This window comes from Chiroxiphia lanceolata, chromosome 9 (assembly GCF_009829145.1).
Source record: "Chiroxiphia lanceolata isolate bChiLan1 chromosome 9, bChiLan1.pri, whole genome shotgun sequence".
Lineage (NCBI taxonomy): Eukaryota > Metazoa > Chordata > Aves > Passeriformes > Pipridae > Chiroxiphia > Chiroxiphia lanceolata.
The window spans coordinates 5,265,570-5,288,421 of NC_045645.1; the positions used below are offsets into that span (position 1 = coordinate 5,265,570).

At 42.4% G+C, this 22,852-nt stretch overlaps 1 protein-coding gene across 3 annotated transcripts in view; it reads right to left on the reverse strand.

Moving 5' to 3' along the window:
- Positions 1-515: 515 nt before the first annotated feature.
- The window catches only part of LOC116790925 (phosphatidylinositol 3-kinase regulatory subunit gamma), a 78,043-nt gene continuing 55,706 nt past the window's right edge, over positions 516-22,852 (reverse strand). For 2 of the 3 annotated variants that reach the window (XM_032696468.1, XM_032696470.1), the window contains 10 exons: positions 17,920-18,031; positions 15,541-15,639; positions 13,945-14,125; positions 12,980-13,105; positions 12,058-12,200; positions 10,831-11,007; positions 10,264-10,338; positions 9,735-9,905; positions 8,113-8,310; positions 7,282-7,640 (listed from right to left, as the gene is read on the reverse strand). In XM_032696468.1, the coding sequence (XP_032552359.1) occupies positions 7,382-7,640; positions 8,113-8,310; positions 9,735-9,905; positions 10,264-10,338; positions 10,831-11,007; positions 12,058-12,200; positions 12,980-13,105; positions 13,945-14,125; positions 15,541-15,639; positions 17,920-18,031 (1,541 nt within the window). In that variant the 3' untranslated portion in view covers positions 7,282-7,381. Of the gene's footprint in view, positions 664-7,281; positions 7,641-8,112; positions 8,311-9,734; positions 9,906-10,263; positions 10,339-10,830; positions 11,008-12,057; positions 12,201-12,979; positions 13,106-13,944; positions 14,126-15,540; positions 15,640-17,919; positions 18,032-22,852 lie in introns of those variants that run through there. The other variant, XM_032696469.1, reaches the window with a different exon arrangement.

Here is a 22,852-nt window from a genome sequence, read left to right on the forward strand (position 1 = left end):
CCATGCTCTCCTGACCATCAGAGACTCTTCTGCCTTTTTGGGTGCTCCCTGCCTGCTGGTGGAGGGTCCTGTGGCGTGAGTGATGGAGGGAATGCTGACTCAGCAGCTGAAAAGGATATCTTGGCAGTGTGAGAAATGCTGATGCAGCATTTTTTAAAATGGTTGACTCAGGAGGCTGGAAAAATGTTGCTCAGCAGTCTGCGAAAATGTCGACTCACGGGCTACAAAAACACTGAGTCCTGCACAGCCCCAGCAACTGCCCCTGCCCTAATTTTCCAAGGATGCTGCTCTGGCATCCCACCCAAACCCCACGTTCAAGGGGCAAAACACCCCCCACAGTTCACCCTCCTGCCATCACCTGTGTTTGGAATGAAAGAAGATGAGCAGCGTTACCCCCAAACTCACTGATTTTTCAGTGGTTCCAGTGCCTGGTGCTCACGAAGGAATTGGGAAAGCGAACAGTGATTTCCCCAACTCCTGCAAAATCCCGGCGAATGGATCCAGCCGAGCCGGGTCTTTGGGAAGCCTGCTCAGTGCTGCAGCCCCCACCCCTCACCCCCCGGCACCGGGATCAGCATCACCAAACGTGGTTTTCCCTGATGGCAGGGGAAGCAGCCAGGCATGCAAGAACACTGCTGATGGCTCCTGCTCTCTCCGAAGGGGCTGCAAAAGGAAGGCAGGAAAGGCTCCGTTAAGGAACGCGCGCGTGTGCTACGTGTATTCCTCCCTCGTCCCAGCCCCGAGAGGGGCTTTCTCTCCAGCCGAGAGGAAATCAGACCTCTGCAAGTCTTTTTTTTAAAGCCTCTGTTGAAGATGATGCCCATGGCCTCGGCTGGGAGACAGACACAGCTAACACCACGACAGCCCGACCACGCTGCAGTTCTGAATTTATTAGAAACAGCTGTCAGTACATCCTTCTAAAACATTACATGTCAATGTGCTTTATTGCAATTTTTTTTTATTGCATTTTTTTTTTTTTTTGATCTAGAGCAAGTAGGCCCAGGATGCTTAGTGTCTGGGATTTAAAAGCCCAACCATCTAGTAAAAGAAAGTACAGCAAAATTGTAACACACCTGGTGACAAGTACAGTGTTGCATTACTGAGCTAGAAACTACAGGATGACTTGTCAGAAAACACTAACATACACTTGGTTTCCTTATGAAGCAGTTTGTTTCTTTTCTTTAAAAGTTAAACTACATGAATTCCTTTTTTTTTTTTCTTTTCTTCCCCCCACCCCCCTCCCCGACTACACCATAAACGACAGAAGAACAGATTTTACACAAATAACAAACAAGAGTACCAAAGTTACATGCTGGAATTCATCTGGAAAACAAAATAATTCCATAGCTTCTGGAGAAGCAGGTTCTTAACAGATGCAGTTTCCCTTAAAGAAAATAGAAGTCAAAGAAAAGCAGAAACATTGATGCAAAGGTTGTACAAAGGAGTGTGCTGTTATTTCAGCCCTCGACACAAGATCAAACACCCACTCATGCTTTACATTGAACCACACCTTGTACAAAGAGTCCACTCACAAAGGGACACGCACCAACACCACCCATTGCACATCAGCTCTGGACAGGGGGCACTGAGGGGCGACTGGAACGTGCAAACGATCGCTGCATCTCGCAGGAGAGCAAGAGGGGTTTCTTTTGCTAAACCTTTTCTTGGGACAAAGTTGAATGCTTTGTCCCAGGGTAAGTAACACCCCAAATCAATTCGGTTTACAAATAGAGTAGTAACCCCCAAGGAAATCCAGAGTTCAGCATTTCAGAAGCACATATGCAAGATGAACACAATAAACTCCTTTTCATTTGACAAAAACCAACCCGATTCTGCCTAAACAGGCGGCAGAATGTGCTAACAGTGAATTTTGTTTTATTTTTAAGGGGCAGTGCCACTTACAGCTAATGCATATACATGTGTACGTGAATATATTTTACATATATCTATATACATACAGTACATATACACACACGCACGCGCACACACACACACACACACAGATGATGCAGACCATTACAATCCCATGGTGCAATAAACAGCCAGATATACAAAATTAACAGGTTTCATCAAACATATCTTTGCTGGATGTAGAAGTCACTCACAAAAACAAAACAGACCAAAACCCCCAACCAGCCAACTGAACGTGAGCCCCACCCCGGCAGCCAACAGAGACCCGGGGGCAGCTCGTGGCTGGCCCCAGCATCCTACAACCCCCATGAAGCGACAAGACTGGTGCTGGGGGGTGATATTCACCCTTAGAGACCCCTTCTGTCTTTGGATGTAATAACTTTCTCCAAATGATCCCGAGCCTCTTGCTACAAGCACTTGGAAAGTGCGTGGGTGCGGCGTTGCTGAATACAGAGGGAATTTCCCTCCCCCCCCCCCGTTTGCCAACGCTGATCTCACAGAAGTGATCCCAGGGGAAGGTGGTGGAGGAGGGCATCAAATTAAAGCTGCTTTCTCTAATACAGGTTGATCAACGAAGCATTTTTTTTTGTATCAATAAGGGCCCATCTCTTTTTTTTTTTTCTTTTGCCTCTGATGCTTGTATTACATTTTTTAAAGGCAAACTTTAGGACAAATGGTGAGTCTACTCATAAAACATGGTGAGTCTATGCCAATAAGCAATTTAAAATATGCAAATTCTGCATTAATTGTATGGAGCCAGCCCCAAAGACCAGCACTTCAAGCACTGCCATCATCTAAACAGTTAACAAGCTAAAGCTCCCGATCTGCCCCTTTGAACAAACAGGAAGGAACTGAAAAGATTTCAAGAGAGATTTTTTTTTTCTTTTCTTTTTTTTTTTTTTTTCCCTTCCCATTCGGTGGAAAGTATTTCTGCCCACAGAATGCAAGATTCACAAAAATGTTGGACAAACTTCACGTAACCCCATCCAAAGCTGCTCCTCACGCAGTACTTAACCGGCCGAGCCGCTCCGCGAACAGGCCGGCGCTTATTTGGGCTGGTGACTTGGTTCCCTTCTCCTTGCTGCACACACTGTGCCAAGGGAAGCAAAGGGATCAGCAATGCAAGTTCCCTTCCAGTACAGAAAGGGGAGCAACTCCTTAAGGACTTATGTTAATTCCCTAACTCTCTCCTGGCATGCACATTTAAGGAGGGTATAGCTGATTATTCCAAAGGGAAGGGTCTGCTCTGGCATCTCCTCTTATTTTTGTGGTTCCAGGTGGAGGTCCTGCTTCATGGTCTGTCTCCTGCTTCATCAAACTACAACCAGAGGGATGCTTTAGGGTGCTGAGCCTTCCTCTTCATTAAAGCTATTTGCTTTGAATGCTGAACTTGAGCAAGCCTGACCCCCCCCTCCCCTCACAGCATCTTTGTTCTTCGGGAATGTTATTTTGATTTTGCTCTTTCAAAAGCAGAGGTTGCAAATCAACATAAGGAAAATAAACATAAGAAAATTTGATTTTAAATGTGACCTGAACAAAACAACCCCCAACCCATCATAGAGCTTTGTAAAACTGCATTTTGAACCTGTCTCTTACCCCTACTGATCCACAAGCAGTACCTGTTTCATGTCTGCACAATGCAGCAAGCATACAAGACTCACTAACATTTCAGATTTTTATTCCCTGTTAGTGTAACAAAAATAAAAAATAAACAGACATTCAAAAACAGAAGCGAGATTGTTCAAGTACCAAATAAGGGGCTTTTCCAAACTTAAAGTGTGACACTCCTATAGCAATTCTGCTGTTTTAAACAGCCACAGCATTCAGTTTCAGACATGGTGCCACCTAAGCCCGCAGAGAGCCCAGGATTTGGGGCAACCAAGACTCTCCTTCTCCTGTCCTCACTAAAACAGCACTAAGCGTCAACATTCATTTCCACAGTCCCATTACAGTTGCCTGGCTTTGTGAAGGAAAAACTGACTTTCGCCCTGCTGTGACTAGAATTCAGGTGTGATTAAAGATAAGATCTTTCCCTGGAAATGGCTTTTGGTTGTGGAAGTCTTGCTAACACTGGTGTCAGCGAGAAGAGAATCAGGCCCATCACATTAAATGGAAAACTTCTTGACCATCTGCCACATCAAGAGAGATGAGTGTGGAAAGAGCATTTTATTTTTGGCATAAGACAGAGGGCTGTACTGGATATAACTCTAGACTGCAACTACCAACGGTGCAAAGCAGTGACTCAAATGCACTGCTGAAGAGAATTAAATAAAAACCAAAACACAACCCACAAAACTAGAGCACTCCAGAAACAGAAAGTGAACAATCACATATTACTGCTCCACACACTAGTGAAGCATCTGTTGGGACATCCCTCTGTTTCTAGGTTCGTTCTTCCCATGCTCACATAACATGTAATCAATAAAGAAACTAGTGGGAAAAGATTTATAATTTACTAACTTCAAAAAATATGGCACTCGTGGCTGACACAATGGGGCCAATGGCAACTGTGGAAGCAGACCTGATTTCCATCCATACCAATATAAAATACCGAATCACCCCTAATCCCTGCAAATATACTTCAAAACAGATTAGAAGTAACTGTGCATATTCGAGTTTCAACGTCCCCCTCCCCCCCTCCCCCCCATTTAACACTGTGCAAAAGTTATTTATTTAACTCTACATATATATTTAATACAATATGGGTCAATGAGATCAATGCTCCTCTAACTGCAGTCTGGCACCAGACGGCTGCTACAACAGTGAGACTATTTCCCCCCTTTCCTCCTGACGTTCTGACTCTTAAAATTAAAACCTTCTCACATCTTACTCTTTTAAAAGAACTTGAGTTCCTTTGTTTTGCCTTTATGTTCATATTTCCTGTATTTGTTTTAGGCTTAACAGCTGCTTTTCGTCCTGGGGTGTAATCCTGCACCTCTCAGGCCCATTGCTGATTTCTCAGCCATGCAAGTGTAGAACAGCTCCTGGAAGCTGTGGGTTTTCTCACAGGTCTAATGACACTGAGCAAACAAAATCAGGTCAAGCACAATGAGAGGTGCAGGACCAAGCCCTTGCCTCATGGATCACACCAGCTACATGTGTCAGCTGGTTTTGTACCCATTTTCATTTGCTCTGTGAGTCCAAAATGGATGCAAAAAGAATCTGTGCAAAAGCACGTGAGAGTCAAAGGGGAACAACTGCAGCAGCTGCAGGGCTTCAGGTGCCTAAACCAAACACAGAGATACAGTGGCAAAACAGCCTCAGGGAGACTGCTCAGGATAATGGAGCCAAACGCAAGGAACGTGGTCTTAGTCTGTCCACGGCCCTGATCTGAAGGTCTGGGCAAAACAGAACTTCAAAGAACGCTTCAAGATGGCTTATTGGCTCTGAGTCCATCATTTGCACATCACCTGTGATCAGCAAAAGGATCTCGGAGAGCAAAGGGCCAAGAATCTCAACTCACTCACACCACGATAAAGCCAAGCTACCTTCACAGACGTTAATGGAATTACATTGTATTTACCTTGGCAGAGCCAGGGCTGGAGCCCGGACCAAGACCTCACAGGATCAGTCAGATTCCACTACAGGGAAACTTCAGACAGCCCCGCTCTGCTACCCCGCTGCTGTCAGTACTGCGAGGGTGTGCCAGGATTTACGAGCCTGGAAGTAGATCTGCACTTGTTTAAAACAAAACTGAACCCTACCTGAAAACGGGGCAGGGGTGAAACACTTCAGCCAGGTTATCTCTGTCACAAAATCAGGGATCAGAAATATGGGGCCCATCAGCCTTGAATGTTAACGTTGTCAGTAAGAGGAGAGTCCAAAGAGATCACAAGGGCAGTGAAAACAATCAGACACTCCTCCCACACAGATTTCTCCACAGGCATGAGGCACCTGGCTATCATTTGTGCCTTTGAACCGATTTCCCTCATTGGGCATTTGGTCTCAGCCCAGCATCAAGGGAATGCTAGATGCTCAAGAGGTGTGAGAATGACAGCTTTACAGCTACCAGATTAGAACTGCAAATTATCCAAAATGTAGGGCAAGTTTCTTTATAAAGAAAAGAATTTCATGTCCACATACCACTGAAGAATCCATTCAAGGTTTCCACTAACAGCAAAAACTATGTCTCATTTTTCCTTTTCCTGGGGAAGTAGGAGAGAAAGGACACACTAGCAGATGTGTTTCACTTTTGACATAGCAACTTATCTGGATTTTATTTTTCTCTCACACAGTCTTGGTTAAGTTTTGAAGTGTTTCATTTAATGAGAAAAGTGGCATCTACAGAATTCTTTGCCTGAAGATTGCACTCTGGCCGATTAGAAAGTGCCTGGGATGCATCAGGGTCATTAGTGCAAAATAAAACATCTCCTGGCATGCCAGGCAACCAGACTACCCTTCCTGCAATGGCTGTCAGTGCTCCAGCCTTGTCACTTCCCTACTTGCAAATTCAAGACATTCAGTAAAATAATACTTCTAGTGTAAACATTATACATCAACAAGCCTGGCACTACTGCCCAGGCATTACAGAAAAAAGCCATTTGAACAGGAAATCAGCCCCAGGGTCAGAAACGGGTCTCCAGCATTCTCAGACCTGCATGACTGTCTGCTTCCTGTCCTGCACAATGGGTGCATTGCAAGGGAAACACTTCCAGTAATGGGAACAAAAGTAACTTTCAAGGTTGCACACTGAACAATGACTTCGCCAGTTGTGCTTTGATGCCAAGTGGTTCAGTTTGCCAAACTTAGCTCTTTTTCATTTTAGAAGCTTAAGGAATGGAAATAAGCTGCTTTGTACACTTTCCAGGGAGGGGATTTATTTGATGATTGCTGTAGTTGATGAAGCCCAGGACTACCCACTCCAGGATCTGACAGCAGCCCTTGCCAAAGGATGGTACCAGACATCCAATAACTGACGAGTATGGCTTTCTTCCCTTCCTGTGTTTTGCATCATGTCCAAAATAACTACAAGGGAATTCAGATTATACCAGTGTAAAGTCTTGCTTGGCTGCAGTGGTGTGAGAGTTCAGAACCCATCTTGCAAAGAACAAATTGGAGCAGATCTATGGTTAGCATGCTCACCTCTCTACAACTGGGAGTGACTACACCTCACCAAAAAATTTGGTACAATAAGCCATCCAGAAGCATTTGATTACACTGACCTCTTCTGTACCAAGATCAAGCTTTACAAGAGTCTGTCATTGTTCAGCAAGAGACCTGCAGCAGGTGAGTGCAAGCTTCCTTCTGGTTTACATTCTGAAGCACAGTATCATTAAAAACTGAAAACAGAATCCCAAGCCGAGGAATGGGAGGAAGGGGGGAGTGAAGAAAGAGGAGAGTGAGCAATTACATCAGATCAGACAAATTTAGTGTGTTGAAGCCACACAATGTTTAGCTTTTCCTTTTATTTGTTTCAAGTTTTGGTGCAGAAAGTATGTGTGGATGCTAATGCAACCTCCCCTGTAAGTGTTCAATCTAGCAACGAACAAAGTTTTGGCATGTTCAATTTGGTTATGTTTCCTTTAAGCGAAGACCTGTAGTGCCATTGAAACCAAAACTTTGTTACTGTTGGCAAAAAAAAATAAAGCAACTTTCCTTTTACAAGCATTTTTCCATTTAAACAAAAACCTGAAGCTTTCCCGTAATTCCTTTGGTCTTCTCTCACCAAATTCCATGCTACCTCAAGACAAGCCCTCTTTTGGAAGTCCGGCTGAATCGCAGTGAAGCTGCTAAAATTAACAGAGAAGAATTGCTGTGGTAGAGTTTCCCCCTAGTTCGTTGGGAGTTTAAGACTGAAAGACATTACTGATGCCTCGAGTAGAGGATTCAAATTGTCTCTACTAGAACAAGAGAAAACAAAATCCAATTAGAAGTTCCACTGAAGGTGCCTGGCAAAAAATTTTCTCCGTAAGATGATGCTTTGCTTCCAGTATTTTTGTATGCGTTGCGTTGAGTTTATTCCCCTCATAAGGAAACAAAAGTATTGGTGTAAAAGCACAGCTGAGCTTTTAAGGTAGCACCAGGACACCTACACCCAAGTTGTCGTCTTGTTGCTGCTAGGCCTCTTTTTGATTCACATTCACAGAATCACTTCTTGTGCAAAACAAGCAGTCTAAGGAGAAAGAATGCCCTCCGAGTTCTAATAAAAATCGTAGAAAAGAATCCAAGATAGCCAACGCTTTCCTCCTCCCCAAAATTTACCTGCAGAGAGAGGGAGGCATCTGTGCGTAGACAGGATAGGCAAGCCTGACATTTAGGGAATCATTGTGTTGGACAAGAGATGTCTGCTGGTAATGAAGAACCAAATCCTTAAGTGTGCTGTAGAGGTTGTACGGTTCTGCAAACCCGTAACCTCTCGGAGTGCTGTAGATCACACAGTGTTTCACCTCTCCATCAGCTCTGCAAGGAAAGGAAAGAGGAGAGTTTAACATCAGAGGACAAACCCAAAGTGACAGTCTATTAACAATTAACTAATGCAGCAGCCCCGCCAGTCACTAAATTACATAATGGAGGACCCAGTAGATGCAAGTAGAAGAGATTAATATAGTCTGTGAAGAAACAGTGCTTCAGGGCATGCGATTAAACACTCTTGCATAATAATCCACATAAGAGGCCTCTTCCATCCCAGCAGTACAATTCCCTACTGCATTGTTCTCCAAATGTTCCTTGGAAAAAAAAAGTCAAGAGCTTAACCAAGAAGATAAGTACCCGAAGTCAGCAATGACTTTGTGCTCAACTTACCTAGAAACCTTTCCACTAAGCAAAGAAGCCAAACCCCACAAATTCTCAGGCCCTACAAAGTACTCCATGAAATACAGCACTAACCTTCAGTGTGCATTTTTTAATGTTAAGCACGGGATGGATTCAAGCTGATTCATTATCTGAAGCCATAGCGACCGAGTCTCTAACTTGGCAAAGCAGCTACTGGAACGCAGCATTTCCAAAGCTGCTACAAAAACTTATCTGCCAGAAGGATCGAGTATTATGTAACCCCTGTACTGGAGCCTATTACAATCCCAGTCACATGTAGGGACAGGTTACGTTATGCCATCCCTCTGTGAGCTTGCAGCGGGATACCGACCAAGCGAAAGCATCTGATGAACCCATCACTTCAGTGCCTGTGATAAACAGTACATTGAACAGAGCAGATACTACAGTATTCAGCTGCCTCGAGGTGCTCTACCTTCATGTATTCATTTCCCGGACCTGCGTTCAGAAGCAATTAACCTCATGTGAAATAAATCAGCGGGAGCCATTTTGCACTCCAGAACGGGCTTGGAGGATTTTTAGGTAATGGAATCAGTATTTCTGACCTCCGTTACACCAGCATAAAATGAAGTGAAATACAAGAAATCAATGCAAGGCTGTGTGAATGTCGTAAAAACTGCGGCTCACAAATAATGCCTCCTCTGAAGCATCACCATTATCTTAAACATACAAGAGAAAGATTCAGAGTTGGGTGTGTCTGAAAATGAGAACAGAAGATGTCACACCTTCACAGTCGTGCTTTATTTCTTCCCATGTGTTCATTAGCAGGAATATGGTAGAATTCAGAGTTAACTTACTTACAGACTGTAGAGCTTCAAGTTGGGATACTTCAGAATTTTGTATTAACTACTGTGGCAAAAACAGAGACTGCAGGACTACAGTTATTCCATGTTCAAAGCACATTTTTGTTACAAAGCTTATACCGTGCTGGTCTTCCTGCAAACACATTCCAATGGGTAGGCCTAAGCTAGGCCTGGCTTTTGTTCTCCGAAATAAAGAGCTTTGGTAGAGATTTATGCATTGAGTAGTTAGAACAAAAAGGAAAACAGACTTACACCACAGAACAAGCGTAACATCCTTTCTTGCTACTCTCGCGAATTAAAAATGCTCCATCAGGTTTCCCACAGAGCAAGTCTTCTGCTTGGATACGGTTGAGATCTCCAACAAACCAAGTTTTCTCATCATGATGTGGCAGGTTTTCATCTTCTTCATTCACAAAGTATGTGCTGAAAGAGAGGACAAATTTGTTAACCAGTGATCAGCAAAGGAGTTGGTAAGCAGAGTTATTTATTTTTGCAGAAATCATGCAAAGAAATATCAGAATTGCCCAAACTGGGAGGTCAGGCTCCTAATGGACATATATTAAAGGCTTCCACTTAGAACTTAATTGTTTCAACTTTGTTTGATCCTAAATGTTTCAGGAGAGTTGCTCCTTCATATGACATCAAGTTCCCCTAGAGACTTTCTCCTTTTTTCTCCAGTCCTTTACTGAAAAACTGGTGGTTTTTGTTACCAAACCCCACAAGAGAAAACGTTCATAGATGGAACACTTCTCAACAAAATCATATGCATAGTGACACTTACTCATCAATATTTTCATTTTTGATCCCCAGCCAGTCGTTTATTCGCTTCTGTCTCACCCCTTTGTGATTGAGCCATCTGCCAGAAGAAGAGAGCATTAATACATTACTTCAGAGTACGTGTATGGGTTTTCTTACTAAGCAAGTTGAAGTTCAGACACAAGGTACCACAAAAAAACAGTCTGTGCCTAACTCAAGGACATCAGGAGCTGGATAATAGGAGTGTTGGTGAAATCAAGTGTGGGTATGAGCAACATCTGACACACCTAACAAAAGTAGTACTAACCTCTGTTGTACTAGCAGGCACAGATTTTGTTTATAACTCATTTATTTTAAAATTTTTATGTACAAGAGTTGCAGAATGTGCACCTATTTGTGGCTGGTTCTTTAAATAATGAAGCCATGAAGAAGTCAACCAATATTCAAATATCCCATGCCAGAAAGTAGCACCTTAGCACTCACAGAACTTTGGTTATGAAAAGAAAATTAAATTCTCATTTTCCTGATGGAAACAGTCATTAATCAGGTTCATCAGAGACACTATTCTGAGGTACAGGTCAGGCTTACTTACACAAGATACTGATCTCTGATTTTGCGGAGCTGAATTAGGTCAGGCTTGATGCTGTTCATTTTCTTATCAGTCTCCCTGTTGTCCAGAGCTTGTTTCTTCAAGTCTTGTTCCAGGCGCATTTTACTGTCATGGATCTCACCCAGGCGGGATTTTAATTTTTCATAGTTCATCATTATCCTGAAAACAAGTACAATATTGGAGAGAAGAGGTCAACTTCAGTCTAGGACTGGTAGCACTTATAGAAGAGTATCACAAGAACTACCATAACAGCAGCTCCTCCCTTTGACTGCCTCATCTTCACATGAAAACTACTGTAAGAGTGACAGAAAAGACCTCTTGCCAGAGGGCCTACAACCTTCAGTTTACCTTAATATACTTCTTTCTGGTAGAGATGCAGGAACAAATTATCCAAAGGAGGGTAAGCAAGAACAGATTCCTCCTTCACTGTCAGATTCACTTTGTAATATCAATTATGCAATCCCACTGTAGGTATCAGGACTAGCAAGATTTCAAATGCAGACTTCAATTACTATCAAGAGCTACCAGGAAGTAATGCTGCCTGTCTCTTCTTTCAAGACTAGTTTGCAGGTTTGGTATAATTCAGGAGAATTACATATTTTCCCTGTTAATTGATCTTCATTCAGAATGAAGCACCACAGTTGTACAGTAAGATTTTTACAGGTAACTGTTCTTAGTCTAAAGATCTCCTTAAGGTTACCCTACCTGGTTCAAAAAACACTATGAAAAGTTAGGCATTATATCTGGCATTTCTTCAAAGGCCCAAATACAGCTTTTTCTGCTAGTACCCTCACAGAAAAGCAGCTTCAAATGAGGTCCTTACTGAATTTGTTAGATGACAGCTGTTAAATATAATCTTCTTTGAAAACGACTAAAACTGACTATGGACTATGAGATTCACCAGATCTATGGACATTTCACAGTTGAAAAGTAAAGATTTTTCTGAATTACTTTCTGAGCAAATCCAAACAGAAGTGGAAGAAGCAAATTAAATTATTATTTCCTAATTCTTTCCTGGTCCTTGATTTACTGAAGTTAAGAGCAAGACCAATCCAGAGATCTCTCACCTCTGCTATCTACAATGCAATTCCTTGACAGAGGGGAGCTTTACTGGAGAAGGCACTTACAAAGTGGTTTATATGATGCTTTAATGGGAGTGTCCATGTGGACACTAGTTTTGCCAGGGAAGCAAACACAGCCTGAGCTTACCGTTCAATTTCTTTGTCATTCCCCTCCCTGCGGAATCGCTCAATGTACTCTTTGCTGTATCGCTCTTGTGAGTGGCACTGCTCCTCAAATATCTTAATAGTTTCATTAAATGCTTCGATTGCAGTCCTCTTCATCTGGATTTCCTATGTAAGGAAAGAGTCCTTCATCATTTGTCCATAATACAGACAACAAAGCAAGACCCAAGTATAATCCCTTAACTGACTGAGAAGACCGTCTTTTCTCCCCCCACTAAGTCAAAATGAAATTAATCAGTTTTAAATTTAGTCAATTGTCCAAGTAGAGTCAGGGAATAACAGGGCAGACTTACTTCCTCTAAGTCTACCCTCCTCCTCTACACAGTGCTCTCTATTAGGCTGCAAACCCCTCAAATATTTTAGTCATATTTTCCATCTTAGTTTTCAGGAAGACTGCCAGCAAACCTCCTCCCCATATATGAACTATCTTATTTTACCAGAAGCAGTCCAAATATCGTATTCACACTTCCTTAATGCATAATATCTGGTAACTGACTCGCATGTGACTTCACAAAAAACCTGGACAAACCCCTCTACAATTCTCACTGCAGAATACAGCAGCTGGAAATACTCAGCAGCCAAGGAAGAAGTCTGCAGTGTAAAGCTTCTAGGTGTTGGCATTCTCCACAGCTTTACCTTATACTTGGAAGCTCAGCTGCCCTTTTTTCCTTGCCCCACACCACGCCTCTAGGACTATCAGCAACAAGCAATATTCACTCTTTCCATCACCTCTGAAACTACCTTGCTCTATTCCACGATTTACTAAGTTTTTTCCTTGTATTTTCTGGCTATGGACTGCCTTTATTAGCCATAACAGGTTAAATTAATTTTCTTTACTTTTTAAACAACAAGAAACAGACTCAACAAACAGCCAAAGAAGAACCAACCTGTGATGTTCTGGTATATTCTTCATACAATTTGTCGTACTCTTTGCTCTTTTCCTGATACTGAGCATGGTATTCTTGAAGTTTTTTACCTACTGCATCTATATTATCTTCTTTCACCAACTGATCCTGTACATACAAAGAGCTATTAAGTCTTCAAGCAAAGCAGCTTTTCCTTAAGAGTATTCATTTGTCCACTTACGCACATTTGCATTTTACAGATATTAGCATCATGTTTATAATCCAGTTTCTAGAGAACACTGTCTCTAAATCCCCTTTCCTTTGTGCAACACATTCCACAGTTTACAGACAGTAGGAACTGGAACTATAGGACACCAAGACCTATGCCAAATACTAAGCTTCCAAAAACACACCACACCTTACTTTCAGAATTGCTATCCCCTATTCAAGAAAGAAGGAAGCACATTACTCGGAATCTGAAGTTAGAGATCAGAGGGTTGTTTCGGGTTTTTTTTCCCAAAAGCTCTGTAGTTTTTTTTTCTTAATGCACGAAAATGTCTCAAGCTACTGAATAAAAGTTAAAAAAATGTTCTTGAAAAATTTAGATGTCTATACATGGAGTGAGCATCTGCATGGGTCATATGTACTTCAAGGGTAACACTGCCTAGAACAGTGCCTGGTGGGTCCACAAGGGTCCAGGGGGAAATAAAAAGGCTTCTCAGAGGTTCAACTGCTGCATGCCAGGGTTTCTCTTCTCTTCTCTGCTGCCTGATGGCTGCTCAGATGGAGACCAGTAACTTGATAAAATGAAGCAGCTTAAATGGCTAGAAAATTTGAAAGACCCAGGTGAGGCCAAATGTGAAAACTCCACCTTTTTAGTTTTTCCGTATTCAAAAAAAAAAAAATAAAAAGAAAGAAAAAAAAATCAGGCTATTCATAGAAAGCAAACAAAATTACTTTTGTTCTTGTCTGCTCTAATAGGTACTGGGGTCTGATGGAGATCTTACCTGCTGGTACCGGGACACTGGATACATCAACTTCACATCGAGCTTCGGGTTATACTGAGCGAGAGACTCATTGCGGTAGTGGTTAATGAGTTCCACAACTGAATTAAACGTCAGTGGGTCGGAGAAGCCATACTTTCCATCCCGATGATAGATCTTTATCAGCTTATTGTTGCCACCCTTCCTGTAAGGCACAGAGGTTTTACTGTGTCACTCCCATCCCTCTTCCACACTAGGGCTGCTAACAAAGACACCAGTGAAATTCCTGGGCAAGTGGCCTTCATAGTGATTCTTTACACAGTAGCAGTATTAAGTAGTTTAAGAGTCAATACACACAGAAATTATCATCAGATTATTTGAACAGGAGCAAAGCCCAAAGTAAATCTCTTCCTATGTGTTCATTCTGAAGCCAGCTTATGGTATTTAAGTCCAAGCTTTGCCAGAAGTTGTGCAAGGGAAAAAGAGGACGCTGAAGGCTGAATAAAGGAGCCATAAGAAAACCTAAACCCACAATTTCATGCAATTTGGGGTCACTAATAGTATACAACTGAGTATAGATTATACAATTATTAACAAGTCTTTTGAGTTATGGATGCTAATACAGGATACCTGAACCTAAACAAAATCCTTTGAGGATTATGAGATGGCTGTAAGTTTAGGACTTTATGTTACCCAGATTTACATGTTCTAGTGGTTTCCACAAATATAGCACTTATTTCTTCCTTTTTTTCCACCAACAGACTGTTTAGACATGTCCTGTCCTTCCTGCACTCACAATTCTGGTTCCTAAAGACATCTGATTTCGGCAAAATAAAACCACGCCAAACCTTAGTGCACATGGTGTGAACTTTAAGGCAGAAGTTAAAGCAGAATTTTAACTACACCCTTGGGGTCAAACCTGCTATTAAGGCAATGGAATTTCACAGCAAGATCAAATACCTGCTATATCACAGTAACTCCCAAAGGTGTGCTACAGAGGCAGTCGCTTATGTGCCTCACCTGCTTGCCTCTAACAACCAATCTTGGGAGCCTGGCAGAGGCAAGTGGCTGGGCAGGCTGGGCAAGGCACCAGAGCCAGTCACATGAGGTCTGCTGCCTAACTGCAGCAGACAGGGCTGGGGCAGCTCTGGGAAACCTTCCACTTGCAGACAATTTTAATGAAGAAAAGAACATGGCTCCAATTTAATATTTCCTAAACGATAGATCAGAAAGCACAAGATACTCCTTTTACAAAGACACTGTGCTTGGGTTTCTACAGCTGTAGACTGATGAGATATTCAACACTCTCCCATTAATCAAAGCCCTAGCTTACAAATACCTTTTACCTTAGCAGTTCTGGAACTATGAAGCACTTCTGAGCAGCTCTCCTCCCCAAGTCCCATTTCATCCACACGCAGATCCTTACAGTACTGTTTAGTGAGGGACAGGATTCAATGCGCAGAACAGAACTGACTGTCGGACGTGGCTTATTTATTTACTTATTCTGTGATGTGGGAACATCTCTCAAGCCACATGAGCTTTACACAGCCATGGCTGTCACTGGTATAGCAACAGCTACTCAGGGTCTCACTGTGTGGGCTGCTAGTGCTCAGTGCTCACCGTAAGGTCAGAGTGTAGTCTCCCTGCATCTTGGTTGATGCGTCGCGCACCAGGAATGTTCCGTCTGGCATGTCTCGTAATTTGTCATTTACTTCTTCCCTGAAGAATGGAAAGGGAGGCAAAATTAGAAGCACTAAGGACATGATCATCTTTGCCATTGGAGTCAGTAACACCAGCATGCATAAAGTTCAATCTTCTTTGACGTCCGGGCTCTCCAGTCTTTTAGGGCATCTAAAGCAAGCCTCAACCTGTGTAACCGTACTAAAGAAAAGCAGCTACAGTCAACTGCCACTTAGAGAGAAGTCTCTGTTTAAACAACAGTAGCAGCTGTGACTCAGTTCATAACCTTTCCCTGTAATCTGCTCAGGTTTTAAAGTCCACACTAAAACAGGTGCCCTTTGAAAAGCCAGTCCTGACCCCTTAAGAGATGGCCTCTAACATCACAGCTCAAAGGTGCCTAAAGTTTAGCACAGTTTTAGTCTCAAGAGGCTCTTTATTGGCTTAACTCTGATCTTATTTACAGCCGTTTTAAAGCACTACAACCTTTCCAGCTTCAGGGCAACTCTTCCTTATTTACAACTGAGGCAAAAGGACACCCAGTCCAGAGCTTTAAGCTAAACCAAGAAATCTTGTAGTGAAAGTGAGTACCTGTAAGCATTAAGAAAATTATTTCAGCTGAAGAGATAAGCATCTTGCCAGATTTGAGCATTTCACCCAGATTATGTATCTCATTTCATAACAGCTCCCTCAAAGCTTTTAGAAATACTAAGCACTCTTTAATACAATCATTTGGAAACTAAAGTTTCTCAGGTAGCCTCAACGTTGTCTAAGTGCTGGATGCTTAGTTGAATCTTACAAAGCAAAATCAACAGCAGCTTTTTTTCTCAAATACTAAGGAACAAAAATATTCTTACAGAATAGCCCTAGCTCTGATTTAGCTACGTGAAAACAATTCTGTTAGTAAAACTGACTCCTGTGAATTTTCATGTGCATATCCACTTATTCTGACCATTTTACAGATTGGACCCAGTTAACCCAAACAACTCTCTTTTTGAATTGATAGATCTGATCCATAGGTTTGGGCTTGTGCCTGCAGGTTGCACGCTGGAGCTCGTGACAAAATTTCCAGCACAAGTTCTTGACTGAAGAACATTGCTCCTGCCATGATAGCCCAATGCAGCCCATACCTGCTGGCTGCCAAATTAAGGTCATAAACAATTCCATCTTTACATACACGTGTATCACGTTTTAATCTAATAAAGCCACTCCAGTGCGATTTGCAGTGCATTAGCTCCTGCCATCCTGTGCACTGTTGATTGAGGAGCAAATCCACAGTCAATAAACTGATACCAATATCGAGCAGTTTTAAATAAACTGTGTCTAGTGGGCTTTGTGATCACTTTTTGCCACTCTGCTTCGATTTAAAATTAACAGAAAAATATCTCTGCTGAGGCCCTTCAAAAGCAAGATCTCCGCGGGTTTACTTTATAAAGAGATAAGGGTGGTACAATAAAGATATGAAAACTTTATTTCCCTTCTCAGAATGTCAATAAGTTAACGTGGAAAACACGCTCTTCTTGCCTCTGTCTGCCAAAGTGCTTCAAAGTATTATGAACACAAGTTTGAGCAATTCCTGATCACACTCCCAGCACGCTCACCTTTCCTCTTACAGTTCCAAATTCTAGACTCTTCAGAAGTGCCTTAAGAGGGAAAGAGATGACTGAACACTTCAGTTCTTTTATGCAAGTATATAAAAACTAGTCCTTAATTTTCTGAACCTAACCCATCTATTTTCTGAAGTGCAGAGAAAGAGGTTTTCTTAAGAGGTAAAGCTTAATTTATTTGATATGTGTTTCTATCATTTGCTCAGTATAGCTGGTGAGGGTTAGCATTTTTAAGAGCTATTTTTTATATCACCATGTAATAGAAATTAATACAGATGCAATTTTAAACTAATGTTAAAGAAACCAAAACTAAGAATGCAATTCCTTTTATTCTAAAGTTTTATTTTTATACTGAAACTTCGCTGACCTGCATGCATTCCAGCACTGTACGCTTACAACACCTTATTAGATAGCAGATTCAGATTTTTCTCCTTTTTAAAGTCTGTTTATCTGGACAAATTTAGAAAGCCAAAAATAAGTGTCACCAAGACTGGCAATATCTGCACCAGAAGAGTAACAACTGAAATGTCCTCAATCCATCTGAATAGTTTCACTTAGGTGCTTTGCCAAGTAAAAGTCCTGAAGTGTTCCCCTCCTGTAAAACGCTGCCTGAAATAGGCATGTTCTTTTTATCTTGAATTGTAGCTGGCTTGATCTATTTTTAACAACATATATTAACACATTTCAATTAATATAGTCTAGCAGTATTGCTTACCTTGAGATGTCCCCCCAGTACCATTCTGCTTCCTGCAGAGAGAAGCTGGAATTGTCCTTTATTCCATTCGTATTGACTGGAGTCATTGGTTTGGGGGGCTTTGGAGGAAGAGCTGAAAATGAGAAACAGATTAACAAAAGGTAAACAGGAGGAGATAATCACTAAACTATTAATGAAATCTGACAGTAAAAAAACGAGAGAAAATGTGCATCCTGAACTTGGCTTTCGAGCTCTCTCAAATCAAATGAAATTCGTAATTTTAGAGGAATTCTGAAGTAAGCAGTTCCACCGTGATCCCAGATTTCCTAGTATCAAGCTAAACACTTGCTGGATGGAGGAGAAAAGGAAGGAGCATGAGGAAACATGAGTTTTTGTTAAAAGGAAGACTGGCGCAGGCACGACTACAAGGGCAGGTGCCGCCTAAAGCTCCAAACAAATGACAAAGGTGTATTGTGTTTGAAAGCCACAGCCTGGAGAGCACTGGGCACCACTGTGGAAAAACTCCAGTTGCTCAGGCATCACCAGTCCTTACGTCAACTCACAAGAGGAAACAGGTAAACTCTTCTTCAGAGGGAAGAACAACTGGCATATCCATCAAAGACCCAAAGTTCAAGTTCCATACTAGGTTTGTCATTTAGGCCTCTGCTTTGCAGGTGCTGAATGCTTCATCACAAACATTGCCACTGAAACTCAGGCATTTTTTAGGCATTTCATGAGACTGTTTCAGAGAGGGACAGGTCACATTTGAATTCAGAGTAAGAAAGCAACTACACACATTGATTTGCTTCTAGCACATTTTCAAGCCAGACCCTGAACATCTGTGCTCCCAGTCCTGTGCCCTTGCCATCAGATTACACAAGCATCAGCGAGCAGGCCTGACACACTGACAACAGCCATCTTTCAGATGCACACAATCCCAGTGTACAGGCAGAAATACAAATAAAGGGAGCAGAAAGAAGATTTTGATCTCTAGCTTCAGCATGGAATGGCTCAGTGCTGAGAGGTGTGCTACTTGGCACCATCCATCTGCTCACCTCCGAGCCACACCTCCCACATTAAAGAAGAGAAAACAGGCTTCCAACTGCAGTTCCAAACACCATTTCATGTTGGATATCCAACACAGTAACTTCACTGTTCTCAGACAAACCAGTAGATGCTTTAATTGAGCCAATCTAAACTAAACTTGAACCTTGACCCAGACGTTTGCACCCTGGGGTTGCTGACCAAACACCTGATTCAGATAGCAGCATTCATTCTGTGGGACTGAGCATTAAACCGTAGCATACAGGTTCTTTTTATGGGGTGAGCTGGGAACTCTCAGGTGTGCACACATCTAGTGAGGCAATAACACCTCTTGTTGTAAAAGGAAGGTGAAAACCTTCGGATTCAGTGAAGTAGCTTCCTGGTTAGGAAGCTTCGGTTATTCCTAGCTCAGCTACTACAGTTGTTTGTGTAGCACACAAGTGTTTGTACAAAGCACCGTTAAGAGCAAGACACGGTTCTAACCCTACTTTGCTTGAAGGTCCCAGCCCCATCCAGGGTCACAGGAACATACATCCAGGCTAAGCCTGTAGAGTCAATTGTATTCACTGTGCTGTTCCATCTCCCCCACTGAAAGTTCCTGAATTAGAAAATGTCTTCAGGTCCTCCCTCCTTCCCACCTCACATCTGGGATAGCAGAGTCTCAGCAGTTCTGAGTCTCATCAGTGTCTGCACAAGGCAGTTAATCCAATTTCAGAAAACCTGTAGATGTTCTGATCTACTTGAGAATCTTTTGTAGATTCTGAGTCTTTAACAAGCATGTGAAGATTCACCTAAAAACCATACAAAAATGCAGAGAGTTCTTAGGAAACGGCACCAGCACCAGCAATTATTTCACTGGGTCTTTCAAATTAAGGCTTGGACATATCAAAACTTCAAGGTATTTTACAGTGTAAAAGCCTGTTTTACACTGGTAATAGGAGCTTTCCAGAAGAGGCTTTCAAGTATTCTCTAGAGTACTTGAATACTTCTCTAGCCCTCCTTGTAAGATTAAGTCTTGCTCCTTTACATACTGTGGAATTATTTAGCAGCTTTGTTAGGCCTCACTCCAAAGCACAGGGCATAGAAAAGCAAAGCAACAAAGAGCAGAAAGGTAAGGAACAGGAGTTTGGACACAGAGCACTAGACATTACACCAAGTGTCCCTACTACAGGTGGGAGCTTCTCCTTCCCTCTAGTAGGCAGGTACCAGTTCTCACTATCAGGGGGATGTCTGCAGAACTTCACCCTGCTTGAGAAAACTGGAAGGAAATTCTTTCAGGGAGAAGAATAAGGCTTGGACCGTTTCCTGTAAAACCTGACTCATGGAAGCCAGTCCTTTACACAATAGACTTTTGAAAAATGCTTTTTAATAGCTTGCACATTTCAAAAATACAAAACTATTTGCAAGGGTGGATCCTGTTTCCAGAGAGCTATGTATCTAATTCTTTACTTGCAATACTTAGAGGTCTTTGAGATTTCCCCCTGTACTGGACACAGAACCAGGACCCTGCTAATGCTTTACCCCATAGACCAACATGCCCATCCATTTCAGCATTTCATGGCTACCATTTCAGCCCATGTACTGCACTCTGCACAAATGGAGAACTGACACAAAGGTAGTTTAAACCTCACAGCCCAGACCCTGGATGCCACAAGGGGAATATTCTGTAACAGCATGGTAAGTCTACTGCAACAAAACAGCATCACTGCACTGCTGCTCTCATAACACTGGCCCAACGGGTTGTTGAAAGAGGCATCCTAAAATAGTTTTTACTAGTACCTAGACAGTACTAACAGCCCTGCTAGGAGAAATCTTGTGATGTTTCTAGGAGAAGCTACAGAGAGCCTCAAAGAGTCCACAGATTTTGATTTAAATTCAAAATAATCCATTTTTATATACTTTACTAGATGAACATTAGAGAGCTAAAATCCTAGAGTGAAGTAAAATAAGGTTGGCTTGAAGTCAACAGAAATGCTTTCAAGAGCAGCCGTGTTTCTTTCCATGTCACTGAGCCCAACTCTGATCTAGCCACAGGCACAATCTTACTTTATCTCAAAACAAGCTCTGATTAAAGTGAACGATCCTGATGGTTTCTTGCCTCCCTTTTTCCTGGGAGAGAACGAACACTGATCACAAGTGATTAACAGCACAACGGATCTATCCGTTCTAATAAAGAACTTGCTGTTAAGCAGCAGATACACAAGCATCCTTCCCCTGCCATGTCCCTAAGACAGCTTTAGAGCATGGATCTTTCCAAATCCCAAAAGGTGACAGCTCAGCTGGACCCTTCCACTCCTGTATGAGCACATTCCAAGGATCAGGTTCAGCCCTCAGTGACCGCCCGGCACGCAGCAGTGAGAACAGACTGTCTCTCCCTCACGCATTTATGGGCATATCTGGTTTTAATTTCTTTAGCAACTCTAGTTCTCTCTTCCTAGCTCAAGCTAGGCTGCCTGGGGAAGCTAAATCCCAATCCCAGCTCGGTGGCACTTAGGAGGGGGAAATAAAAAGGAGCTGGTGATGGAGTGGAGGGGATGGCAGCCAATGTGGTCGGGGCGTGGGATCGGATGTTGCTGACGTCAGGAACCGAGGGCTGCTCCAGCAGGTACCTTCAGCTGAGCTGCTCCGCCGAGCGGCCGCGCAGGCCCGGGCAGAGGGAGGACTGCTGATCAGGCCCTGCCCAGGTAGTTTTGTGGTGCTTTCTTGACCGCATAGAACTCTTCTTTTGAAAAGGCAGCTCAAGACATAACTGACTTGATTCCCTGAAATTCAAACCACCTCCAACACCAAGACAACTAAGAAAGCTGGCAAGTGTCTGAAGTTTAGCGCCGCTGTATTTCTTTTAGAGTCTCTCGTAAAAAGTCGTAGGCTACATTAAACCCCAATTTAACTTCGGCGAAGTAGACCGTGACTTCCATGAGATACACACTTTCCCCAGTTGGGTTTTGAATAAAAAAATTTTACAAGTTTACATGACATAAGAGCCACTGAGCCCTACGTGTGAGGGATTTCAATGGCACTGATTCAGGAATGAAAAAAGAAGAATGCCTCGGGTCTCCATGTGCTACATCCCACACAGCATCCAGTCAAGAAGCCTGTTTCTTCTCTGGCTGCAGTATTTGTGTACAAAATCAACCTCCCAGTTAATTAAACTCTGATTTTCAGTTTTAAGGCAGATGCCACTTAGCCTAAGAGTGACTCCACAACTTATTTCTTTGAGTATCTTTCAAGAGCTGCAGGCCAGATACTTCAAAGCATAGCAGGTTTAAATGCAGCATTAACTCTACCTTACTGTTAAAAATTATCACAACTACCAAGTACTCTGATAAAGTCAATTTTAAGTCCCTCAGCACTTCCACGAGCTTGTTTACTAGCCTTCTTTCTGATGCACTCAATCTATTCTCCCTCCACATTGTGACAAGCAGAAAACAGATCAGAGGATTTCCAAGACACTTACTCAGCTTCAAAAAGGTTGATGTACAGTAGATACCCTGCAAACTAATATAAAGCTCTACAGAGTGTCATTACTATGGAAACATGCAAGTTATCTGTGGTTAGGCCAGCTAACATTTTAGTGACATAGTCCTTGAGGAGAGAAGGGTTCTCCCTTCAGAGATATAGATGAAGGCTTGGAATGAAAATGTAGGCTAGCTTTTTTGAAAAGAAAAAAACTCTCCAATCTTTAATTGCTCTCTGTAGTCTTACTCAATTTCTCAAACACTCTTCTCAACTTCTCTAACACTTTTCAGGCAAAGCTTCAAAATCTTTCCCTCCCTCAGGAGTCCTCTACTTGTCCCTGCTGCACGAGAAGCCCTCAAAGACAGTTGAGAATAAAAGCACGTACCGAACAAAGGTGCTTTTTGCACACCATTTCCATGGAAGTGCTCCATGTGTGCCCACCAGAGCAGTG